Raw genomic sequence first — 23533 nt, 5'->3', positions numbered from 1 at the left:
TAATGACAGACCTGAGGTTCCAGCTCCATCATAGCATATTTACAACAACTAAACAACTAAAACATTTTTTCTTAAATGGATTCTATTTTTATCTATTCATATAAAATCTATTGATCTATTAGGTCATGTCTATTATAAGGTATAAGGTAAATTCTAAAGGGTTCACAAACTTTGAAGCACTACTTGATAGACTGCACATGGAGTATCCATATTATTCAACTGTGAGCAGTAGACTTAAATGATTTAAAAATAGTTGTGGGCCTGTAGCTACATAGATAACACAAGTGTCTCCAAACTGAATCAAAGGCATCATCAAATTAACTGAAGCATCTTGTGTTTGGTTACAAATGAAAGCAGAAAATTTTATCTTGCTTTGTAAGGTAGCTGTACTATAGGTGTGTGTGTGTGTGGCTTTGAGGGCAAAATATAAGGAATGATTTGTGTTGAATAATGAGTGCAATCCTGCAAATGCAACCACACCCCCTCAACGTAACAAAAGCAGACAAGAGGTTTGGGAGTGGACCAGCTGAGAAACGCTAATGATCTAACACTGTGGGAAAACAAGGGAGGAGCAAAGCATTATGAACCTGAGTGTTGTAGCTGCTGCAGAGAAGCAGTGGGATCACAACGAGGTGAAACGCATGCTTCCTCAGACTGTTTGAAGTCAGCTTGTTCTTTCAGAAGAGCCAGCGTTTGATTTGAGCTGTGAAGCTGCACAGGTCCTTCAGCTTTACCTGTTTGCCCTGCTACGAAGGAACTAAGGACAGAAACAGGAAAAGTGAAAAAAAAAAAAGCTCACAAACTATGTTTTGCTTCATGTTTTTGCTCCTCCTTGTCACGCACATGTTGCTCTCTTCCACATGTAAGTATCAAACTTTAACAGACACTTTTGTTTCTGTGAGATGAGACACAGACAGCTGTTTAAAAGAAAATCCAGAGTTAGTAAAATGCATATAACACTCTGTACTTTGAAATAGCATTATAGTAGCACAATGAACTTTATTGCCTCTCATAGATGACAATGAACTAACCAGTTATATTCACAGTTAACCTACACACAGAAACACTGAAATAAGATGCCTGTTTGTGATTTGCAAGCTGAGATTTTTTTATAGATGTTATTGTAATATTTACAAAGCCTTGTTGACTAAAACATTTGGATATTTTGCAACTTACTTAATATATGCTCTAAAAACATAATATCAGCCTAACTGAGCCATTTCCCTCTAAATTAACCTAAATTAAACAATTAGGAGTGATTTTGTTCCTGAGGTAAGATTAGAATGAGAACAAGGCCTAATAGAGTTGGTGGTGATGTATCTGATGAGACTAAGTGAAACAGGGTTCATTATCACTGTTGCATTAAGAAAATGTGAAGTCATCAGGATGCAAATTTATTATCAATGGACTGTGAAATTACCCCTTAATATTTTTCATCCACAGTAATCACAGAATTATGATTTCCACTCACCAGGACCCAAGAGTGAATCTTCTTTCCTTTCATCATTTATACGCCAAATATTATTTCTTCATATTAAATGTTAAATAGGCTGGATTTGAAAAAGTGTAGTAACACATGTGCTTGAAAGTTTCTTTGCCACCCACCTTCAGCACAGTTAATAAAACCTTGTATGTTAACTTGTGTTTATGTGAGAATGTACAGCTAAGAGTTTTTCATGGGCATCAATCATAAGAGAAAACTTTCTGCCTTAGAGGGATCATGTATGGAAAAACATTTAAGGATTTTACTGACAAACCAGGGTGACCTTTCTTAGTTCTCCTCCCGAGGCTCTATAAATCCACTTCATTATGGGGTCATAAACATGCGCTGAGCTGATGCTTTGTTGTGGTGCAGCACTGCTGTGCTCCCTCAAACACAAACACCCAGACAGCCCAATTTTTATATAGCTGGCCAGAAATGTTGGCTGTAATGATTTCTGCCTAAAAAAGTTGCAGCTTCAACCTGAAGCACGTGCGTTTCACAACTCTAAGTACACGCAAGCAGCCGTCCAATCTGATCTGACTGAAGAAACTAGTTAAAGAAAGGATTAATATATATTTTTATTAAAAATAGATAAAATTTTTGTTAATATTAACTTAACTGAAGTGTGGACACTAAAACTTTACAAAGGCTTTATTAACATCTATTTGTTTATGGTAGAGTATTATAGTAGCCATACACATAAATTTAAGGATTGGAAGCTTTATTAAATAAATATGTAATATTAAAAATGAATCCACTTATTTAGAAATAAAGTAAAGATTAATATAAATGTGTTTTTTTTATCCTGCACAAATTAAAAAGTAGTCCTGTGTGTGTCCATCATCCAGATGTTGCAGTTGTCTCGCCCCAGGATGCCGTTCTGCACATTGGCTCCAGTCTGACAGCCACATGCACGCTCAGCCCTGAGCTCGGCCTCCATGCCAGCACTGCGTACTGGACCCTGAATGGGGTGCGTCTGTCCAGCGATACCTACAGTTTGGTGTCCTCCAACGTCCTAAGTGTCACCCTTCACAGCCTCAATGGCTCCCGGCAGCAGTCTGGAGACAACCTGGTGTGTCATGGAGCAGATGGAAGTATTTTGGATGGTTCTTGTCTCTATGTGGGCAGTAAGTGAAGGCTGATCATTTATAATGCAATGCTTGTTTGTTTGTTTGTTTGTTTTTTACCCATTTCTTCAGTTAAAGGTTCTTGTTCTGTTTAATGAGCCATCTTCCATGCACTGTCCTCTTGGGGTTTTCACACATTCATACATTTTCAGTGATGTTTAGATGAGGGCAACAAATCCTTTTGCTTGTATTTCTTTTCCTTTTTTTTATTTACACAAATTTTCAGACAGTAAAATGTTTGTGTCAAGTATTTGTTGGTGTCTAAAGGATGTGTTCAGTTCTTCAATCTTCCCCTTAAAGTTGCAGCATGAACCAAAAATTACTTCTAAAGTCCAAAATTTTTTATTCCGTTGTTCAGTCCACAGAAGTTAAATTGACCATAAGGTTTATTTGATTATATACATTAATGCCCAGGATGCAGCTAAACAACACTTCTAATGACTCCATCATGAATGACATGTTTATGCAGGTGTTGCTGCACATTGCAACAGTCCTCCACCTCCTCACCATCTATTAAATCTTCCTGAGGTCTTTTGCAATAAAGTGTGTTTTTCTTTTTGTTTTTTTTTTGGTTTTTTTTGTAGCCATCTTATAAGCAGTTATCTCAGAAAGTTTTCTTGATTTTACAGATTTCACCTTGACCTCTATAGTTCTGTTAACTGTTATTTATCAGCTACATTACAGGCTGAGGAATGAGGTTATTGATAACCCCCTTAGATAGCCGCTGATTGGATACTGTTGAGTCTGACTGAGTCTGGATTTTTAAGGCTAATATGGATTTCAATTTCAAGGAAGTAAGACAAGCTGATGACAACACTTCAGCTCAAATTATTTAAAATATTTACACAGATAAGCTATGTTGATTATATTAATCAATGACCATGATGTAGTAAATAATTATTTAAGTTTCCATCAATGAATTTGTCAAACTTGTTTGCAGCTTCTCACGAAAACACCACTGGGTGCTGCCCTGTCCTGTTGTCGTGTACTTACGCTTTTGAAGCCAGAGTTCATCCTGATGATGATTGTAAACAGGCTTCAACTCTAAAACCTCTTAAACTTTAGTTAAAAAAAAAAAAAGACTAAAAACTCTGATCCAAATCTATTGGGTTTTTAAAGGTCTTTTTTTTTGGGACCACTCTAAATGCAAATATAACATACCTACAGAATTTTTAAGGTAACATTTTATCTTCCGTTTTTTTCCTTTTGGGGTTTACGTTTCAGTGGAGGTGTCCGAACAGATATACACCTGGAAGTGGGGGGGTCATGAAAATCTAATAACACCATATCTGATGTAATTTTAAGCAAAGGGGGGAAAAATAATAAATAACAAATGGAAATCTAAAATTAAGATTCAGTAAAGCCTATGTAAGTTTTTTTTCAGGTGGTAATATTAACTAAATTTACAGCCAAAAATAAAGGCTTCAATTCTTCTGTTAATATCTTACAAGTGAGCTTTTGATAAAATAATAAATAATAAATACTAAGAAATGTTCAAATAACAAAACTAGGATGTATAGTAAGACAACATTATTTATTTATCTATTTATTTTTATTTATTTTATTTTTTTATTTGTCTTTTTCTCCAGTGGCTCCAGAAAAGCCAGTCAATTTGACATGTTGGTCCCACAACACAAAGGACTTGAGCTGCAAGTGGAGCCTGGGTGGGCAGGGTGAGACCCACATCCGAACCAAATATACCCTCAAGTACAAACTGAGGTGAGCTCCCCCAGACCTGATGCACCCCACGGGTGATCACCTCGTCCCATATCCCTCAGGTAGTCTAGAACACACTTATGAATGTGTGCATGATGCAAATAGTTTATTTCCTAAAACATACTCTACATTCAGATGGTGTGTGTGTTTGAGTAAAAACTGTTAAAAGTCATTTGCCTGCCTTTTTTGGTTTTATGTTCAGGTGGCATGGGAAGGAAAAGGAGTGTGAAAATTACAGCACAGTAAGGCAGGAGTACTCCTGCTACATCCCCAGCAATATCGCCCTCTTCACCCCGTATGAGATCTGGGTGGAGGCCACCAATCAGCTGGGATCAGCTACCTCTGACATCACCTCTGTGGACATCCTTGATGTAGGCAAGTAAGAGACATTTCACGTATTTCAGTATTAAAACTATGTAAAGAACTCAGTCTACTAAGCAAGACATGAGCAAGTGTAGTTTTTTTTTATTATTATTATTTAATTATTGAAAATTTGACAATAAGTAAATTTACTGGCTAAAGCAAGCTGCTTTGTGGAGTCAACAACGACACATTCACAACAGGAACCCATTTAAGTGATAAAAGTTTCTGTGGGATAAATATATGAAAAAAATTTCAATGAATAGCTGTAAAACGCTGTACTGAAGAAGGTAACATTAAAATGAGTTTTATTGTGATTTTTATCTTTTATTAATAAAAATGTAAATCTGCTATTTTAGTGAATTTTTTACTGTTTTGCAAAATTATCCCATGGGCAAAATTTAGTCATATAAACCATAAGAAAAAAAATTATTCTTTGTTTTTTTTTTTTTTTTTTTTTTACCTTGTCCTGTCAAATATCATAATCGGCAGAAAAATGATCTGGCAGACGTGTTGTGCCAAACACATTAACCAAAACAGAAAACTCAGATAACCACCTGCTGCACCTGTAAAGAAACTTAACAAAAAACATCTTATTACCTCCGTAAGAAAACAAAGCAGAGAATCATCAGCAGCATCTATAGGAAGAAAAACCTGAGAAAAGCTTGGTTAATGAAAACAAGTATGTGTGAACTTGACTGTGGCTTTTGGTAATTAAACCTGCAGGGAGCACAGTAACTATATAAGGATATGTGTTAGTAAATGAGTGTAAGTGTGAGAAAGAGTGTGTGTGTATAGGTGAGTGAGTGCAAAATATAAGGAATGAGTTGTATTTAATGATGGGTGTGATTGTGCAAATGCAACTATACCCCGTCCAAGGATCAGAAGCAGACAATGAGCACCCGAGGCCCTGAGGCCCAGGGAACCAGCAGTCACCATAGAGCACACGGCCAAGCAGTCCACCGCAGGGATAACCACGCACCCACCAAGAAGACGACAGAGGAAGGCCCCATCCTTATTCATAATATCTATTGATATTATAAATATAAAATGTGATTAAATTAAATTCAGTGGTTGTGAATTAATCCTCATAAATGAGTCATTTTCTGTTTTAATAAGAAATGGTAACATCCAAAATGAACATTTTAAAGTTGTTTTTAATACCCTTCCTTTAATTGACATCTAAAGCAAATTAGCAAATACCTGCACATCATATGATAATATACCTCATTTGAATATCACATGGAAAGCTGTAGCCGTTGGGATACAGGGTACACCCTGGACAGGTCTCCAGTCTGTTGCAGATAGATTGTTTAAGAGTGACTGTTAAAATTAATTAATCTAGTTTTTAATAAGGATGAATTTCTTTTCTTTTATTTATATATATATATATATATATAAACTAACATTTCTACAGCTTTCATTTTAAATTATTTAGATTTAATCACACGTGGCCTTAAAATTGCTCAGATTGGCCAAGTTTATGGCTATTTTCCATAACAAATATTTGCTTGATATCTTTATTATTAATACTCTCTTATATAAATGGTGTGTTTTGACCTGTTTTGGATTTTTTTTTTTTTTTTTTAAATATCTTGGTGTAGTATTCAAAACTCCTATAGACCGTCTATCTGTCCATCTTAGCAAAATTATTGATATACTACATGTTATCGTGACTTAGCTTAAAACTGTGACTTTGACCCACCTTCTGTAATCTAATGAGAACTGATCATTTGGAGGCTCTGACTGTTTTGGAAGAAACGCATGTGCCATGTCTTATATGTGAAGCATCACACTGCCACATTAACAGAAATAGTAGCTCTGAGAAGGCGTGTTCTGGCTCAGTGGTCCCTCTTTTCTTTAAGCAAACCATATAAGTTGTCTCAGCTGATGAACAGCATCACAGCTGAGCGATGAAGGCAGTGACTGATCCGTCAAACTGATGGTTGCAAACATGAGGCACTTTTACAAGACTTTTAATAAGTTCTTTCCTTTGAGTCTCATGTTGCTGCCCCTTTAATCTTCCCTTCAAAGCACTTGAACTACTTTATAGAGGTGGGGAGATGTTTTATTTAATGATGACGGAGGTACAGCATGCTCTCACAGGAAGAACAGACTGACTTGGACCTGCAACTTAGTCTTTAATGCACTGGTATGCTAAAATGTGGGTACCTTTACTTGTGTCTCATGTCAACATAGCAGAAGATGAACTGATCTCCAGGAAAAAGAAAGCTTCTCTTTTCAACATTTATAGCAAATATGGTGCCTTGTTTTTGTTTTGTATAATTTGAGGGTAGAAAAAAAAAGAAAAATCTCTATTGTCTATTGTATGAGTTTTGAGGTCTCAGATCTTTTTTTACCAAGGTGTCATATCTTAACTACATTTGTAGGGTTATAACTTTTTTCCAGTCATTGTAAAGAAATGTTTTCTTCAAGCAAACTTGTGTGTTTTAGTACTTGTCTCCTCACTGTTATGTCCTGTTTGTTGTGAGTTCCACCTGTTCATCTGACTTTCATACTGTATCCTTTATTTTACTGTAGAGCCAGTGCATCTAAACTTGCTAATGCTTGTATTCATGCAGTCACCACAGACCCTCCTGGCAACGTGCAGGTGAGTCGTGTCGGCAACCTTGAAGACCAGCTGACAGTCCGTTGGGCCAGTCCACCCGAGCTCAAGGACATCCTCTTTCAGGCCAAATATCAGATACGCTACAGACTGGAGGACAGTGCAGACTGGAAGGTGGTCCAAACAGCAGCGTGCAAAGTGGCAGATTAACACACACACACACACACACACACTGTCTCTGCAGCTGTGACACCTCTGTGATTGATGGTGTCTGATCTGCAAAATAATAAACTTAGCTTGTGCCATTGGTTTAATCAAATGTTACTCTTTCGTAACAACCTTGGCGGTCACTAGAGATTTATAGTTGGTGAATTTTTTCATTTAAAGCTGAATTGAAGCTTTAAATTTAACTACTTATATTAGTTATATCAGTTACAGAGTACTGCTTAGATTATCTCTATCAAAAGCTTCATATTTTTTCTTGGCAGTGTATCAGGGCAAATACTATATCACATGTTTGAATTATAGATTTTCAGTTGAATTTAACTATTGACTTAATAATATCAAAGATGAAAATAGAACAAAGTTAGAAAAGGCACATAAACAGGACAATATGCTTTAAATCTGTGCTACAGACAAATATGGTTATGTTAAATTAAACTAAACTTCGAGAGCTTTTGCTGCAAAATGAATTTGATTCCAATCTGATGATATTACATGACAGTAGATTCCCAATCCCAAGAAATAATAAATGTCTCTTTACATTCAGGTTTTGAATTGTTTCGTGAGTCTGCTTCTACAGACTGACCACTACTCCTCTTTTGCATGTTATTTTGTCCCGTCTCTCAGGTGGTGGATGATGTTGGAAATCTGACAGCATGTCGGCTGGCTGGACTCAAGCCTGGGACTGTCTATTTTGTCCAAGTTAGATGCAACCCAGTGGGGATCTTTGGTTCTAAGAAACCTGGTATCTGGAGTGACTGGAGCCACCCGACAGCTGCCTCCACACCCAACAGTGGTACGAACTTTGCAGTACACCTAACCAAAGAGATTTACATTCATATGACGGTTATATCTATAATTTTACAAAAGGCAATGATGAAAGAAGTTCTTGTCTTTTCTGAACAGGAAAAATTAAACCTATAAATGTTTAAAAGTATACAAGAAGTTCTTCTTTAATGGCTGTCTCATGGCTTAATTTGCCTTTAAATGCTACCCAAACATCTGCAATGCCCACAAATCTTGACCATTCATTCCTTTCTAATAATCAACCTTTCTTTGCCAATTAAAGCCAGAAAAACAATGTCCCTTATCCCTGATTCAACATCCTGCACAAGAAGATCCAAACCGCATGTGAGCCGGAGGAAACTAAACATCAATCGGCTTGATACTTTGATAGAGATCTGCAAGCAGAGGATTAGAGAGAACTGCAAAGAGCCAAAAGGGACATTTGATAGATTTTTGTTGTTTGCTTCAAAGATTGATCAAGTTAAAAATCCGGTTGTCAGTCTGTGGCACACACAGAGCCTATAAAGTTTGAGTGGAAGCAGGTTGGGGAGCAGGAGGAAAGGATAATGAGTTACATAGGTTATGTGGTATTTACTCTCTAGAGGGAGGAAGTCGTTATCGAGCTCTGTCGTTTGCCATGAAGAATTGATTGTGGCAGACGACAGCCATCTCCCAAGGAAGCCAAATACGGCACATCACCTCAAGAGTTAAGGACATTACACTGACAAACGTCTTTTCATGAATCTGCCACCTTGTTTACATCATCATTTCTGCAAGATTAAGCAACATTAGTCATCATAATTGTGCACTCAGGACCCACCATGGTGTAGGAAATTTGAGCTACAAAGCTATTTGGATATTTTATAGATCTAATTTATATTAGATGAAGTAAAATCCAACAGTCCAACAGTTTTTTTTTTGTTTGTTTGTGTGTGTGTGTGTGCTAAATCTTACACTGTGTGCCCACAAGTAAAACTGCTAAAAATGTTGGTGTTTTTCAGGTGTGGCCATTTCCACAATTTAATTTACAGTACATGACATAGATGACACAACCTGCTCTGTGGAGATGAAGCATTCATCTCCCCAAAGACTTTGAAGTGCCACTTTTACAGCGACCAGTTTCATTGGGTGTATCTATTAGTTTAGCACCTCCAGCCACTGGGATTTTAGCACATTCATGACTAAGCTTCTCCAACTCCTCCAGATGAGATCTGTTAGGTCGGTATATGTCGGTATATGGGAACTTTCCTTCAATTTGTAAGAACATTTTACTTCATGTTATGGTCAAAATATGGCTTTGCAAATTTGTTAAATTAGGTTGTAAAGATTTTTTTTTATTTTACTACAGCAAAATTTCATAGCATTATCCCTCTTGTCAATGTTTCCCAGCAAAAAGAAGCTTTTTGCTTGAATAAAAAAAATGACAATAAATGGAATTTAAACTATACTGATTTCCTAAAATAGTGACAAGAGGAAAACTTTGTCAGTTAAATATCACAGGAAAAAAAAAGGAAAAAACAAGTGGTGGGACCTACTTTATATCCTGACATGCTGCCTCCTTAGCTGTCTTTGTAGAGTTTCTACACCCTCTTGTGCAATTTCCTGTCCTAGCTATAACCTTGAGGTTTTTCTCCCATCATCATCCCGCTTTGCTATCATCTCTTACCACCCTCACTGTCTCTCCCTTCTTCCTCCTCCTCCTCCTCCTCCTCCTCACAGAGAGACTGCAAAGAGCCTCCTGTAGTCCCAGGCCCGGTGAGCAGAACACCCCCCTGCGGCGGGAACTAAAGCAGTTCTTCGGCTGGGTCCGCAAGCACACGCACGGCTGCAGCGGCATGTCAATCAAACTCTACGATCAGTGGAGGGTGTGGCTGCAGAAACCGCACAAAACGCGCAACCAGGTAGGTAAGCAGAAATTTCTGTTTTCTGTTTACTGTCTCTGCTGAGCTGCCATCACACACACACACACACACACACACACATCACTGCTGATGCATCGGTATCCGAGCTGAATCAGTTGACCCTGCCTTTGTTGATTTGCCATGTGGTCAGCATTTTACAAACAATAAAGAGGAAATATTTCTCTTGAACTGGTTCTGTGCAGTTTCAGTCTGTATTTAATGATCAGGTAAAATTTGCGGTTTAAACTTTAAAGGCCCAGAAGTGGGAGCATAAAAGGGTACATGTTCTCCGTCAGGCATTCTGATTTTATTACATATTTTAATCAGTGGACGTCTGATCTTCAGTCGATGACCACAACAAAGAGAAATATACATGTAAATGTAATTAACAGACAGCTGTAATGTACTCCTTGTGTTTTCTCCTGGCATGAAGATCCCCTTTCACAAAAACAACTCAGGCCAAACGGCACGCAAAGCCTCGGGATCATGTCTTTATGCAACTTTGTGAAGAGTTCATACCCCTTAGCCACATCCTCTGCTGCTCAGCCCTTGAACTCACAGAAACCTTTAGTCTACCTGACTCAATTAGCTCAGCACTCTCCAGATTTTTACTGCTTTATAGGGCATAAGCTGTCGCCTGAGTAATGTCTTTGTTCACAAAGTGTGACAGCTTCCCATTGATTACCTGGAGAGAAGTGGGACGGGGGTGGGGGTTGGGAGAGCTACACAGAGAATAAGAAAGAGATGATGCAAACACAGACTGAGAGGAAAAGGAGAAAAAACATGGCAGCCGGACAGAAATTGTGAGTAGTGGAGTTTTTTCTCACTGACTTATATGAGTTAAAAAATAAACATCTGCTTTTGTCTTTTCAGATTCAACAAGACAATAATTCATAGAACGAAGGCTTAGTACCACTGTGGTGTTTAATTTAAGAGGAGCATCAAGAGTCAAGACACACTACAAACTGATCCAGAGAATCCCAGCTGTGAGAGGTCCAAGCTCCCATCTGAGGGACTCTGCAGTGGTCGGTCATAAAGACTTCACTTGAGTTTAAAAGGGCCTGGGTGGGAGATAACACCAGTGAGACAATGCAGCCTTTCTGTGCTGTTCCATGGTCTAAACCTGCTGATGGATCCGTTTGCTATGTAAACATACTTACCCACAGAATCTGCTAATTAGTCAGGAAAAAATCTTAACATTTGCATTTCAAGTTTTTTTAATGATCAGTATGCATGAAATGTCTTAAAAGATGTTCAGAATTCCTAAAACGAAGTGTTGTGATAGACTGGAAATGTGTGTATGGTGTGTTCTGCCTTTTACCCCATGGAAGCTGAATAAAGTGAGAGGTGGATAGATGAATGTGCTGGTTGCATAAGTAATTAAAAAAGATTAAAGGCTTCATTGTAAAAACTGACCAGGTTATTTGCTTAAAATGTCATTTCTGATATTTTTCTGTTTCCATAAGTGAATGATTGTTTGTGTCTTATAATTTCATCTTGGACACCCAGGACATCCTTGTAAAAGAGATTTTTAATCTCAATGGATCATTTCCTGGTTAAATAAAGATTAAATGAAAAAATGACCACTATGCGTTGAAAAGAAGACATTTTATTTTATTCACATTATTTTAATGAAGCATAAACAGATTTTTCTGATTTTTTTTTTCCGCTGAGCAGTGCAGTAATGCAAACACATGACGTAGAAACACACAGCCAGATTGTGAGAGGCCCCATGGGTGGAATAAGACTGCAGCAGTAAGCAGGGTGGAGCCAAAGGCGGATCAATGAGAGCAGTGAAAAAGTCAGAGCTGGAAGTTGCAGCAAGGCGGAGCTGACCCGTCAGCTCCACAGTGTCCTAAAGTAAGAGGGCTGGAGCTGGCCTCCTGGGAGTCAGTTGTCAATCACATTCCTCAGAATCATACTTAAAGTCCTGCATGATCTCACTCAAAGCCTCTTTGTTCTTGATGATCCTAAACAAAGAGAAAACACAGATTACTTATCAGGAAATGCATTCATTACAAAAGATTGTCTTATATACCAGTTTTGGTCAGTTCAGAGCAGCTCTGATGCCAGTAGCAGGTTAATATAACAAGAGATTGAGCAGGTCAACAAGGAGCTAACACAGTAAACACGGGTGGTGATAGCTGCTCTTACTCATGCTTGATCTCCTGAATCTTTTCTTGACAGCTTTCGTCCTCTGGGTGATCCTGGGCCTGCTGCCTTACCAGCTGCAGCTTGGCGGTCTGTTCAGAGGGCACATCAGATAAGATTTATACACCAGGAGAGGTGGAAGAGGCACAGAAGTCCAATTCAGGAATAATAGGAGCTTTATCACATTACTGGAACAAAGTTTAGATTATATAGAAACACAAAAGTCAGTGAAAAGACCTGATAAAAAATGTGATTGATTTGCATTTCTTGACTTATCTATACCCAAATCCATAAGGAGCTCCCATATGAGTCACTGTTTACAATTTTAGTTAGTGTTTTACTTGGATTATCCGCATAAAAAACTATATTTTGGCCTTAATGTGACAGCAGCAGAATCTGCCTTGAGCCAGAAAACAAGTAGGAAATATTTTTCATGAGAACTCTGCCTCCCTGTGGTTAAAGAGGGGAAAATATGAAATGTTAAAAAGCATAAATTTAAAAGAGGAAACAAAGTCCATGTGCATATTTTTTGTTGACAGACATTTGGAGAAACCTTATTTGTCACAGCAGGTCTCTGTAAGCTCTTCTACACTAAGACTTTGATAAATCTGTATCATGTACTGTTGGCTGAAGTTTCGTTACAATTGGTTTTAATGTAAAAGTGAATGTCAAGAAGCCATTCTTAAGGAAAGAAAATAGATTTAAAAAGGCTGAGATATGCCAAATTACACAAGAACTGTACTAAAAATCAATGAACAGGTTTTATGGAGTAATAAATCCTCTCCAGATCTCAGTGTTACTGAAACAGTGTGGGGTAATCTTGACAGAGAATGGAAAAAAAAATGAGTCAGCGTCTAGAGAAATGCTCTGAATTATAGAGTTCTTATAGAATCCTTATAGGCTGTTGGATCCATTTAATTTGAGTCAGGTGTGCTGGAGCAGGGAAATTCGGAAAACCTGCAGGATTGTGGCTCTCGAGGACCGACGTTGGCCACCCCTGTTCTAGAGGGTTCTGGGTGGGCTGGTGAATAGAAGTGGTCATACCAAACACTGACTTTAAAGCTCATTAAAATGGTTTTTGCCTTATACACTGTATTTCTATTTATGTTTGCATGTGTTTTAATAAACTGCTACACCCATTTTCGTTTATTCTAGCAATAAATAATGACTTTTGCACAGTACCATGTACTTGTATTGTGCATTGCTGTCTTCTAGACTTGGGGGGGGGGTTACCTACCAGTTCAAGTTTCTGCTTCTCTTTGCTCTGCAGCTTTTCAATGTGCTCAGAAAGGTCTGGTCGGTCAAAGTCGTGGTGCAGCCTCCCTTTGATCTCCAGCACTTCCTTGGAAATGCCGTTGAAGGCCTGTGTTATCTCATGGACCAGTTGTTTGTAGTGGTCAAAATCATAATGGGGCCCTGTCCTCAAGTAGGCCTCGTGTCCTCTGGAAGGCAATCAGAAGGCAAAACAAAAAATAATAAATGAACAAAAAAGAGGGAAAACTTTTTACTGACATACAGTTCAGATTTCTGTGGATGTACATTGAATGATGGAGGTAGGGGAAATCTAACTGCACGAGTGGCAAATTAAAGAAAAAATCAAAAATGAAGAACACAAAGTACCTTTGTAACTATAATGGGAGAGCATTTTTCAAGCATCTTTTATTTTTCCATACTACATATCAAACTACTGTGCAGGCATATTCACTGTCCACAACCTCAATTTCCAAACCGTTTTAATGTGGTTTTCCTCCTTGGTCTGGAAACAGATGTCACTTTAGTCACTGCTCATACTGAAACACTAGCCAGCTGAGCAGAATTTCGCCCCTTCTCCATCACAAAGGTGCCGGAGTGGAACTAGTTCTGTCTCCGGGCCTTTTGAGAACATGTTGACAGGTTTGAGAACCCACTGTTACTGTAGACAGAGAGCAGTGACAGGCTTCTCCCTGCTCCTGTTTTTGCTCATGCTACATCAAAAATGGAATATAACTTTTTGTGAGTTAGCCCTTGCTACAGCCACTGATATGAGCAGTTCTATCTTTGGGACCAGCAATTTTGTGGGAAATACTTCTACCTGGCTCTAGATTAGATGCTATGGCACTGTTGGCAAAGGTTTGCAAGAACTGAAATTCCTGCCGTCCTTACTCAACAGTGAACCACCTTCTAAAAATCACTGACCATTTGCTCAGACTGGAGACTAATAATATGGCTTTCTCAAACCTGATCTTTAGGTTAGTTTAGTAAAAACTGTCATTTAGCAAGGGCTTTTTAAAATTATTTGCTGTCTAAAATGATCAACTCATACGTTGCTGTAGCAATGATGTTGACATCAGTAACTATGTAGCTATGCAGAGGGTTTACCTCCTGTAGATTACTTCCAGGTCTCGTTTTGCAAAAGACTACACAGCACTAACACACAAGTATGGACTGAGCACGGTGTTGCCTCAACAAACAAAATCACATTCCATACCTTCTCCGAACGCGGTTTGGATCAGTAGGAAAAGAACTGGATATTAGCTATGCAGGCTGCATGTTGGTGTAGTGAAGGCTTCTGGCTGAAGCCTTTCTGTGTGGATTTTGTATGTTCTCCCTGTACACTCATGGTTTGCTCCAGGTACTGTGGCTTCTTTCCACCATTGCAAAACATGAATGCTGGTGTTTTAAAATTGACCATTGGAGAAAGTTTGGGTATGCATGGTTAATCACCTCAGTGTTGGCACTGTGATGGCTTGGCAACCTGTCTAAGGTGCACCCCATCTCTTAGCTAATGGCAGATGCATTAGGCTCCAGCCTCTCGGCAACCCTGAATTGGATTAAGCAGGTATAAATGTGTGTGTATGGAGTTTGATAAGACTTTCTAAAAGTAAGCTAAACATAATCTAATCTGCCAAATCAGTAAGCGAAAGAATGAGTCCGAATGTAAGTACAGTATGTATAAATAAGATAAAGAGGATTTGGGGTTTGTAGTGTGAAAAAACTTAAATCTTTTGCTCTTACTATTTTCAAACAAAATCTGAATCAGCTGAAACTGATCTGCATGTTTCTCCATTCATCATCCCTACAAATGTAATTCCCTGTAAAAAATTTTTCTATTATTACACGTCACTGTTGTTGCACTGTTTTACTTTGTGTAGCACTTTGACCAATGGTGATGTTCGCCTTTTAATTTGGCAGTGTATGTGAAGTGAGTTAGCGGGTGTATTATTCTGAAATTAAAACTTACTCTTCAAAGAGCCGATACGTCTCTATCCGCTCAGACTGAAGATGATAAAACCTCTGGATCTGCGCCTTAAAGTCTGAAGGGACCTAGATAAGTGAAAGAAAGTTTCCAATAAAGGAGTCAATGTTACCAAGATGATGAACCACCCCTACTGTTGTAATAATGTTTTAACTGGGAAAGTAATACATTAATCAACGATTATATTTTGAACAATTGTATACTTTGCAATATTCTCTAATCAATAGTGAGGTTAATACGGTGAGGTACCGCTTTTCCTAAATTTAAGTCGCAGCAGCTGCTACAAGTTCATCCTCATTAGCATTGCTGTCATTAGCTTAGCTTAGCATGTTTAAAAGCATTAGCTTTGGACCTTATAAAACCACATATAAACTATACTCTTAAATGATAGATACTGACCATGGTACTCTGCTACAGAACACTGTCACTGAATTCTGGCTGTTTATTACCTCGCCATATTTATATTTCTTAAACAAAGCACGGTTGTTGTCTTTCGTCACATGAGCCAGCAGACTGTACGTTTCTTAACCCGGAAGTTAATCGGAAGTGATGAGTAAACATCGAGCCTTCAAAATAACAGTGCAACAATTTCAACATCCCAGATTCAAATTGCCTGTTAACGCTGTCATGTTAATTTAATTTACTTTTAACGCCGTCAGTCTCACATCTGTCTAAACATGCTGCCACACCAATTTTACATAGGCTACCTGTAGTAGCATTTTATATTTATCCTGAATAGTTTTAAAGTAAAAAAGCACAGTATAGTTCAATATTTAAACTAAACTGAGCATAGAAAGTAAGGAAATGTATGTTTAGTCGATTACTTCTTTGTTCTAACAACACTTCTTTGCAATACCTTAAACAGATGGAAAGCATATTTATTTCCTTCATAAATGGTGCCACATTTGGAAGAAAAAATATATTTGTGGGATGAACAGCAGAGTTGGGTAAGTGTGCTGCACACATGAAAAAACAAGCCATCTTCTCTGTCAAGGCCAAACAGCTTATTCTGCTTTTGGCTTTTGTTTCGAGCTTCTAGTAATCCTTGTGCTGATAATCAAGTGTCTAAATGATGACTGATTAGCAGCACCTGTGAGCATGGACTCACAGGTATATTGGTCTGTGGGGTCATAGGATCAAAGTGTGACAATAACACAGATAACACTTTGCTGATTGCTGCACCGATATATGGTAACAGCTTTTTATGGAGGCAGAGTGATGGTGTGGGGGGATCTCACTGGAAAAACAAAATCTATCTATTAAGTACATATGATTCACCATTGGAGGCAATTTCCATGCAGACACTGAGGTGACAGCAAGCAGTAAGAATCCCATATCGCCTCAATTTGTGACAGAACTCTTTCCTCTAAGATTACAAGTCTTGCCTTGGGGTTTAACTGAGACTACCTTCACAATTTGGAACTGGAGAGGATGGAATAGTCTGCCTCCAGTTCTGACCTTAACCCCACTGAACATTTGTGGGATAAACTTAGGTATTATGTTTGTGACAAAGTGACCAACACAACCACACTGGCTGACATGTGACAAATGCTGGTTGAAGAATGGGATGCCATCCTACAGCAGTGTGGGACTAAGGTGGCAAACAGCATGAGAAGAGGTGCTAGGTTGTTATAGATGTGTATGATTTTTCCACATGCTACTGAGGCCCGTGTTTGAGTAAATTGTCAAATTACCAATATGTCTTGTTTCTTCAGAATTCAATTATCCGATCTAATAAACAACATCAAACAAGAATCGGTAGTAGGCTACTGGGAAAACTTATATGTGCTTATGGCCACTGACAACTTTGTTTTAACTGGATTAATAAGAAAAAAAATCCAGTTTGGAAGTTGGCAAATAGAGACTACTATCGTCTTGACGCGGTTACTCCTACGCCGCGAGATTTCCTCCGCAGCTCATTGGTCCGTTCAGCATCTTCAGCACCACGCATACTGAACAGCGACACACAGCCGTACTGCTTCATCAAATGAGGATACCACGTCGTTTATGTTGCACATCACGGTTACTATGACAGTTTATCTTTTTTTATCATATACCCAGTGCCATTGTTTCATCCGTCCAGTGTTTACAGTGTTTGTAGCTCCGTGTCTCCTCTTGGTTTGATCGGTAACGAGCCGTTAGTGTCGTCTAACTCTGCAAGCAGGATCTGTTTTTTTCATCACAGATGCTCGGATTCACAGGATTCGTTTGTTTTATTGGGTTTCCCTCCCGTCTAGTGGACAGGCATGATGGACTCTTCTAAAGCCGCTGTCCAGGTTTTAGCCAGCAGCAACATCTCATGCACAGTGCTGCATCAACAAGCATCTCTGCCGCCGCCCGACCACCGGGTCCCCCTGCCGGCGCCCCGGTGTCCGCCCGTCCTTCGACGTCTCTTGTGACATGACTTGGGGCAGAAAAAGGACGTTCAAAGGTTACGGCAGGAGCGGAGACGGGTCAGATCCTCGCGCAGAGGGGTGAGACTGGCAGTCTGGACTGTTTGAACGGTGATTCAAATATACTTGGGTCCAACATTTAGCATTAATTCGCGCAGGGCAGTCGGTTTCCCCTCTGGCTCGCAGACTCCAGAGAGGTCAGAGCAAGGGGTCAGCTACAGGGAAGTGGCCCTGGAGCCGGCTGATGTAGAGGGACTGAATTCGGAGCCTGGCCTCACTGGACACCTTCCGCTGAACCCTCTTCAAGCAGTACTGTAATTCTGATCTGGACCTTCAGTGTGGTGGTTCCCACCTCTGCCTCACAGAACCATCTGATGCACGGCATAATAGTGTTGATACTGGTCGAATCCCAGTCAGCTGTGAGATTCCCAAGGCCCGCCAGGTTCACTTGGCTGCTCCTGACCATCACCCTCTCCTGCACAGCCATGGGCTGCATCCAGAGTATAGCCTGTAACAAGTCGCGCATTAAACGGGAAAACATCGTAGTGTACGACCTGTCTGCCACCATAGACCAGTGCCCGACTGTCATTGAGGAGAATTCGCCCATTGTCCTTCGATACAAGACGCCCTATTTCAAAGCCTCTGCGAGAATTGTTATGCCCCCCATTCCGCGGAACGAGACATGGGTGGTGGGATGGATCCAGGCGTGCACCCAGATGGAATTTTACAACACTTATGGAGATATTGGAATGTGAGTTCACACTTGTTTCACCTGCATTTTCACCACATCACCGTGAAATCATCTGTGATACAAAGAGAGGTTTGAGTGCATGACAGAACACCCTGTAATAACGCGTTCATGCCTGTGCATCAGACTGAGTTGGAGCATTTGTGCACGCAGCAGGTTAACTGTGCTCGTCAGCCTCCTTCATTCAAACGCCCACCAACAGATTCTGTTCCTGTGACTCTGGCACCTAAATAGAAAAGCTGCTATTAGAGGAGCTAAACAACATTTGCTGCTCTCACACTCAAATTGTGCCCACGGAGACATCCTCCACAAAACGTACACACATTCTATAGAAGTATGTGAGGGGGTGTTTAATCCCTGTGGGTGCAGAGATGAGAAGATCATCAGGGTGGTCATGATAGTACAACAAACAAAAGAAAAGGGGCACACCAGATGTCCAAACAAATATAACAAAGGGATTATAGTAGCCCACTAACACAGACAAGCTTCTTGATGCCATTAACAGTGGAGTGCAGAACTATGGGCACTCCTAGTCAAAGTTTCTTCAAGGAAAATAAACTGTCAGGATGCAAAGTTAAAGTATTGATTTTAAGCAAGATTGGTGCAATATTAGTATTCTTGAGTTTAAAAAAAGAAAGAAGCATTATGCAAAAGTTTGGAAATCTCAGTAAGTTGGAGCTTTCAGATAAATTGCACCAGTCTGATACTCCTTGTTTCAACAAGAAGCAGCCACGCACTCCTTCCATCAGATGCCTATCACGCTGAGATTTAAAATCATTTGTTCCAACAAAGCTAATGGAAAGATGAAGCATTTTCAAGCAGCAGTTTCTTCAAACCCCAAATTCAATTAAATTTGAAAATGAGCATCCAACAAGCATTGTGAAAAATGTAAACTGATGAAGGCAAAATTCATTCACCACCTATGAAGTTTTCAGCCAGTACAGAGCTACATTTTACAAACACCAATGACCATAACTATCACAATCACGTTTGCCATATTTGCTGCTGAATATAAAGTTTTCTAATTCAGCCATGGATCCGGTGCTTCAGTGAATTTATTAACAGCAGCAAATCCTATGTCACTAATGCATAGTATTTTAAAACTATCAAGCTGTATGGATTAAAATGTAATACAATATTGTATTATAAAAAGCAATATAATAGTATAAACAACTTCCTTTTCACATAAATGTTAGTGTCTGTAAATACAAAGCTGAGTTGAATTAAAGTGAATGCTTTTATTGTTATTGCATGTATCTCATACAACAAAATTTAGCCCTCACACTGGAAAGAACTGCACACATACACAAACATTCGCACTTATTCCCCTTAATCCACCACTTCCCCAAACATTAAGAATAAGCAATATAAAACTAATACAAACACAGCTAACCAGAAATCTGTACTTTCATACTTTCTGCCTCTCTTCAGGTCAAGCTGGGAGCTGCCTCAGCTGCGGGAAGGTCTGGTGAGGGCCATCAGTGACTCAGACGGCATCAGCTACCCCTGGTATGGAAACACAACAGAAACTGTTACCATAGTTGGCCCCACTTCCAAGCCGTCCCGCTTCATTGTCAGCATGAATGACAACTTTTACCCCAGTGTCACCTGGGCTGTGCCAGTCAGTGAATCCAACACACCCTTACTGACTAACATCAAACGGGACCAGAGCTTCACTACCTGGCTGGTGGCACTCAACACCACATCTAGAGAAAAGATCCTGCTCCACACCATCAAGTGGAGAATGAGGGTTGATATCATAGTGGATCCATCCCTGCCTTTAGGTTCCAGAGCCAGGCTTGTCGGGCGACTGCACCAGGATCAGCCACGGGTGCTTACTCGCATGGAGCCCATCCCTCACAATGCCATGGGGAAGCCAAATGCCAATGATGCCCAGGTTTTGATGTGGAGGCCGAGGAGAGGCCCTCCGCTTGTTGTCATACCACCCAAATAGAACAATGAGAACATCTGATTGGACTTTTTTTTAGATCACATCACAGTAAGCCACATTTATAGTTAAACAGCTAACTAAATAAGATGTTGAGAGACTAAAGCAGACAGATGGAGGTTGAAAAGCAGGCTGAGACTCATATTAACCGTTGATGGTACAAATCACAGTTACAATCCTAAGGGGACAATTGCCTTAATTCCCCACCGCTGCCTTTGACGATCCAGAAAGTGTTGGTCTCTGTTTTTGGTGCTGTTGAGTTGCTGAGTGTGTTGGAATTTACTCCAACCCAGCACATGCGAGCAAAGCTATAAAACTTTCAGAAAGGAAAAAAAAGAGAGAACAACTTTAGTGCCGGGATGTAGCAACTCAGGCTCAGAAAGAAGTGAAGCCCACACCCAGGTAGTTTAGAAAAGGTTTATTTTAGCCTTAACAATGACACACTCACAACCTGCTCTGCACTGTACACTGAAGTGCTGAGTGAGATTAACCAGGAAAAGGTGTTATTATTACAGGCCCGAGGAGGACAAGTCTGTCTGTCTAACAGAAATAATTCTAATATCAACTGGATGATGTGAGTGTGCGTGCAGGCGTTTGTGTTTGTTGATGGTTGTTTGTTTTCTATAATAGAGTCCCAGGGTTGGGTCCAGGATTGCTGCTGTGTCACACCAGACTGCCTCACACACACCATGGGCCTCATTTGTGATTATGATTGTTTGATTGCTTTTAAAAGATTGTGACCATTACAGAGCTCAGAGCTTATTCACTTATTCACATATCAAAAGAAGTGCAGAAAAAAAACCTCACATGTGGTCATACATATGCTCAAACATAACTTAAGTCCTCATGAGGGATCTGTTTTTCATCACAACAATCCAAGCTACAGTTTCTCATGTTCTGCCTTTTGAAAGCCAGAGATGCCTGTTGATAACAGCCTCGGACAGTAAAACAGGAACTTTTCTTTTCCATGCTCATCTGATTAGATTTGACAGGTGAGGAAATGAGGTTAGTTCTTTTTACCAGTCTGCCTTCAGTGCAACAGGGCAAACAAACCACAATATGTCTGTAGTGTAAAAAACAGAAAAAAGCCATGAATACAACAAGACTAGTTTGCCCAAATTACACAAAAATAACTTCTCAGTTGCCTAAAGTGCATCTAAACACAAATATCTTAATAATTAACGACCGGTTTTCACAAAAGGAAATTATTAGAAAAACATATTGCAATGGTTTAGAAATATCTCATCTTCATATTTAATTTTAACTCACGCAAACAAAAAATAACTGCTGAAACTGAGAAACTTTAGAGTTTGAGGGCAGCAACATCAAAAACCCTTAGTTTACAACACTGTAAGGACGAGAGGAGACCAGTTCAAATAATTTTGAAAGTCAGATGTTTTCTCATGCCATTTTTGTTTGATATAAGTTTTATGTTGCCCAGTAGTTTGTTTTGAGTTGGTGGGAGCATTTCTGGACCTTGTTTATTTTTGTTTTTGTTTTTTTGCATTGTTGAGTTTGAACTTGTAGTGGATGCAGTGACAAAATTTGGTCACTGAAAATGGATTTCAGAGGTGTTCTTGTGCCGATGTAGTAATTTCATGCGGTTCTTTTACTGCAGTGTTGCCTGAGGGGCTGAAGATAAGTCTGAAGAGAAGTCATTTAATATTCTTGTCCCTCATGTAAATGGATCCTAATTATATGATGCAGAGTAGATAGTGAAATCCTCAAATCCTTGGCAATTTTATGTTGAAATGTCGTTCTTAGAGTCTTTTTGCTGAGAGGTGAATCCCACCCTGTCATTGCATTAAGGCTCACCTTCTTTCGAGTTCTGTTGCAGAAAAATACACCTGGGGGGTGTAAATGAGACCTTTTAAAACAAGGCTAGACTTGTAAAAATAATGAATTGATTATTACAGCTAAAGTAGTAATCTGATGCAAAAAGTTAAGCAAAGTTTGTAAAAAAAAAAAAAAAAAAGATTTTTTTTTATCAACAATTGTTTAGTTAGGATTTTCTTCAATTGTGACTTTAATCAATGCTAAATAAAATTTATACTTAAGTGATGGAAGAAATTGCTTTAAACTAAATCACATTTCAGTGTTTCTTCACCATTCTTGTTTAACTTTACACAGTCGTCACATTTGGTGGTTTTATGACTTTACATCCCTTTTATAAAATGAAAACAGTTCGGACATAAAAATACTATGATTCACGTAGAAAGTTAGTGAGATGATGTATAATTGCTGCATTATGGTCAAAAACGTGGTAGTGTTGATGTAGATCATATAAAAGCAGATTACATGCTGCATTCACTTGCACTTGGGCAGCTGAGCTTTACCCAGGTAAAGGTCAGTTTACACTGAAGATTTGATTGCCTATTTTTGGGGTGGCAAGAATAAAATAACTAGTTTGAAGGTATTAAACCAGGTGACCTTTATTTAAACACTTTTTAATGTTTTTGGTGTTATGTTGGAACGATGTAAACTTTTTAGAAACTTGGTCACATCCAGTTGAAAAGAATCTAGTACAAGTTTTCTGCTTTGATATGTAATTGAAAATAGTACAAAGATAACAAAACAGGTTGAAATTACTTCAAAATCATTACATTGTTTGGGAATCAGGCTGCAGTGTGAGGTTTGAAATATCTGCAACATACTATGAAGCTTTGAAAAGCTCAATTTTTGACAGAACAAAGCACAATAGTGTTTCAGCTAAAGATGCCCTGAACATGCTAACGTGCTCAAGTGGCAATGCTAATATGCTAATGTAGCAGGTATAATATATACCATTTTCATCATTTGTTTAGCATCTTAGCATGCTAACATCACTGCTAAGAACAGCTAAAGGTACATTTATTGTTTTTAATTTAAATCAACCCCCCAAAAAATAAATAAATGAA

At 39.0% G+C, this 23533-nt stretch overlaps 3 protein-coding genes across 3 annotated transcripts; 2 read left to right on the top strand and 1 right to left on the bottom strand.

Annotated features, from left to right (window-relative positions):
* Window positions 1-663: 663 nt before the first annotated feature.
* On the top strand, window positions 664-11631 carry crlf1b (cytokine receptor-like factor 1b). The gene is made up of 8 exons (XM_042006593.1): window positions 664-862; window positions 2332-2610; window positions 4200-4329; window positions 4529-4701; window positions 7269-7426; window positions 8102-8270; window positions 9980-10161; window positions 11035-11631. Exons 1-8 carry the CDS (start codon window positions 805-807, stop codon window positions 11056-11058), a joined length of 1173 nt encoding a protein of 390 aa, XP_041862527.1. The 5' UTR covers window positions 664-804; the 3' UTR covers window positions 11059-11631.
* A 198-nt stretch (window positions 11632-11829) lies between these two features.
* Window positions 11830-16100, bottom strand: rex1bd (required for excision 1-B domain containing). The gene is made up of 5 exons (XM_042007443.1): window positions 15947-16100; window positions 15533-15615; window positions 13550-13754; window positions 12316-12404; window positions 11830-12131 (listed from the first exon to the last, which is right to left on the bottom strand). Exons 1-5 carry the CDS (start codon window positions 15947-15949, stop codon window positions 12059-12061), a joined length of 453 nt encoding a protein of 150 aa, XP_041863377.1. The 5' UTR covers window positions 15950-16100; the 3' UTR covers window positions 11830-12058.
* Window positions 16101-17506: 1406 nt separating this feature from the next.
* fam78bb (family with sequence similarity 78 member Bb) lies at window positions 17507-20963 on the top strand. Its single transcript, XM_042007247.1, has 2 exons — window positions 17507-18691; window positions 20120-20963. Exons 1-2 carry the CDS (start codon window positions 18315-18317, stop codon window positions 20640-20642), a joined length of 900 nt encoding a protein of 299 aa, XP_041863181.1. The 5' UTR covers window positions 17507-18314; the 3' UTR covers window positions 20643-20963.
* The last annotated feature ends 2570 nt before the right edge of the window (window positions 20964-23533 follow it).

The sequence above is a fragment of the Melanotaenia boesemani genome, chromosome 14 (genome assembly GCF_017639745.1).
Source record: "Melanotaenia boesemani isolate fMelBoe1 chromosome 14, fMelBoe1.pri, whole genome shotgun sequence".
NCBI lineage: Eukaryota > Metazoa > Chordata > Actinopteri > Atheriniformes > Melanotaeniidae > Melanotaenia > Melanotaenia boesemani.
This window is presented reverse-complemented; position numbering and strand designations above follow the sequence as displayed.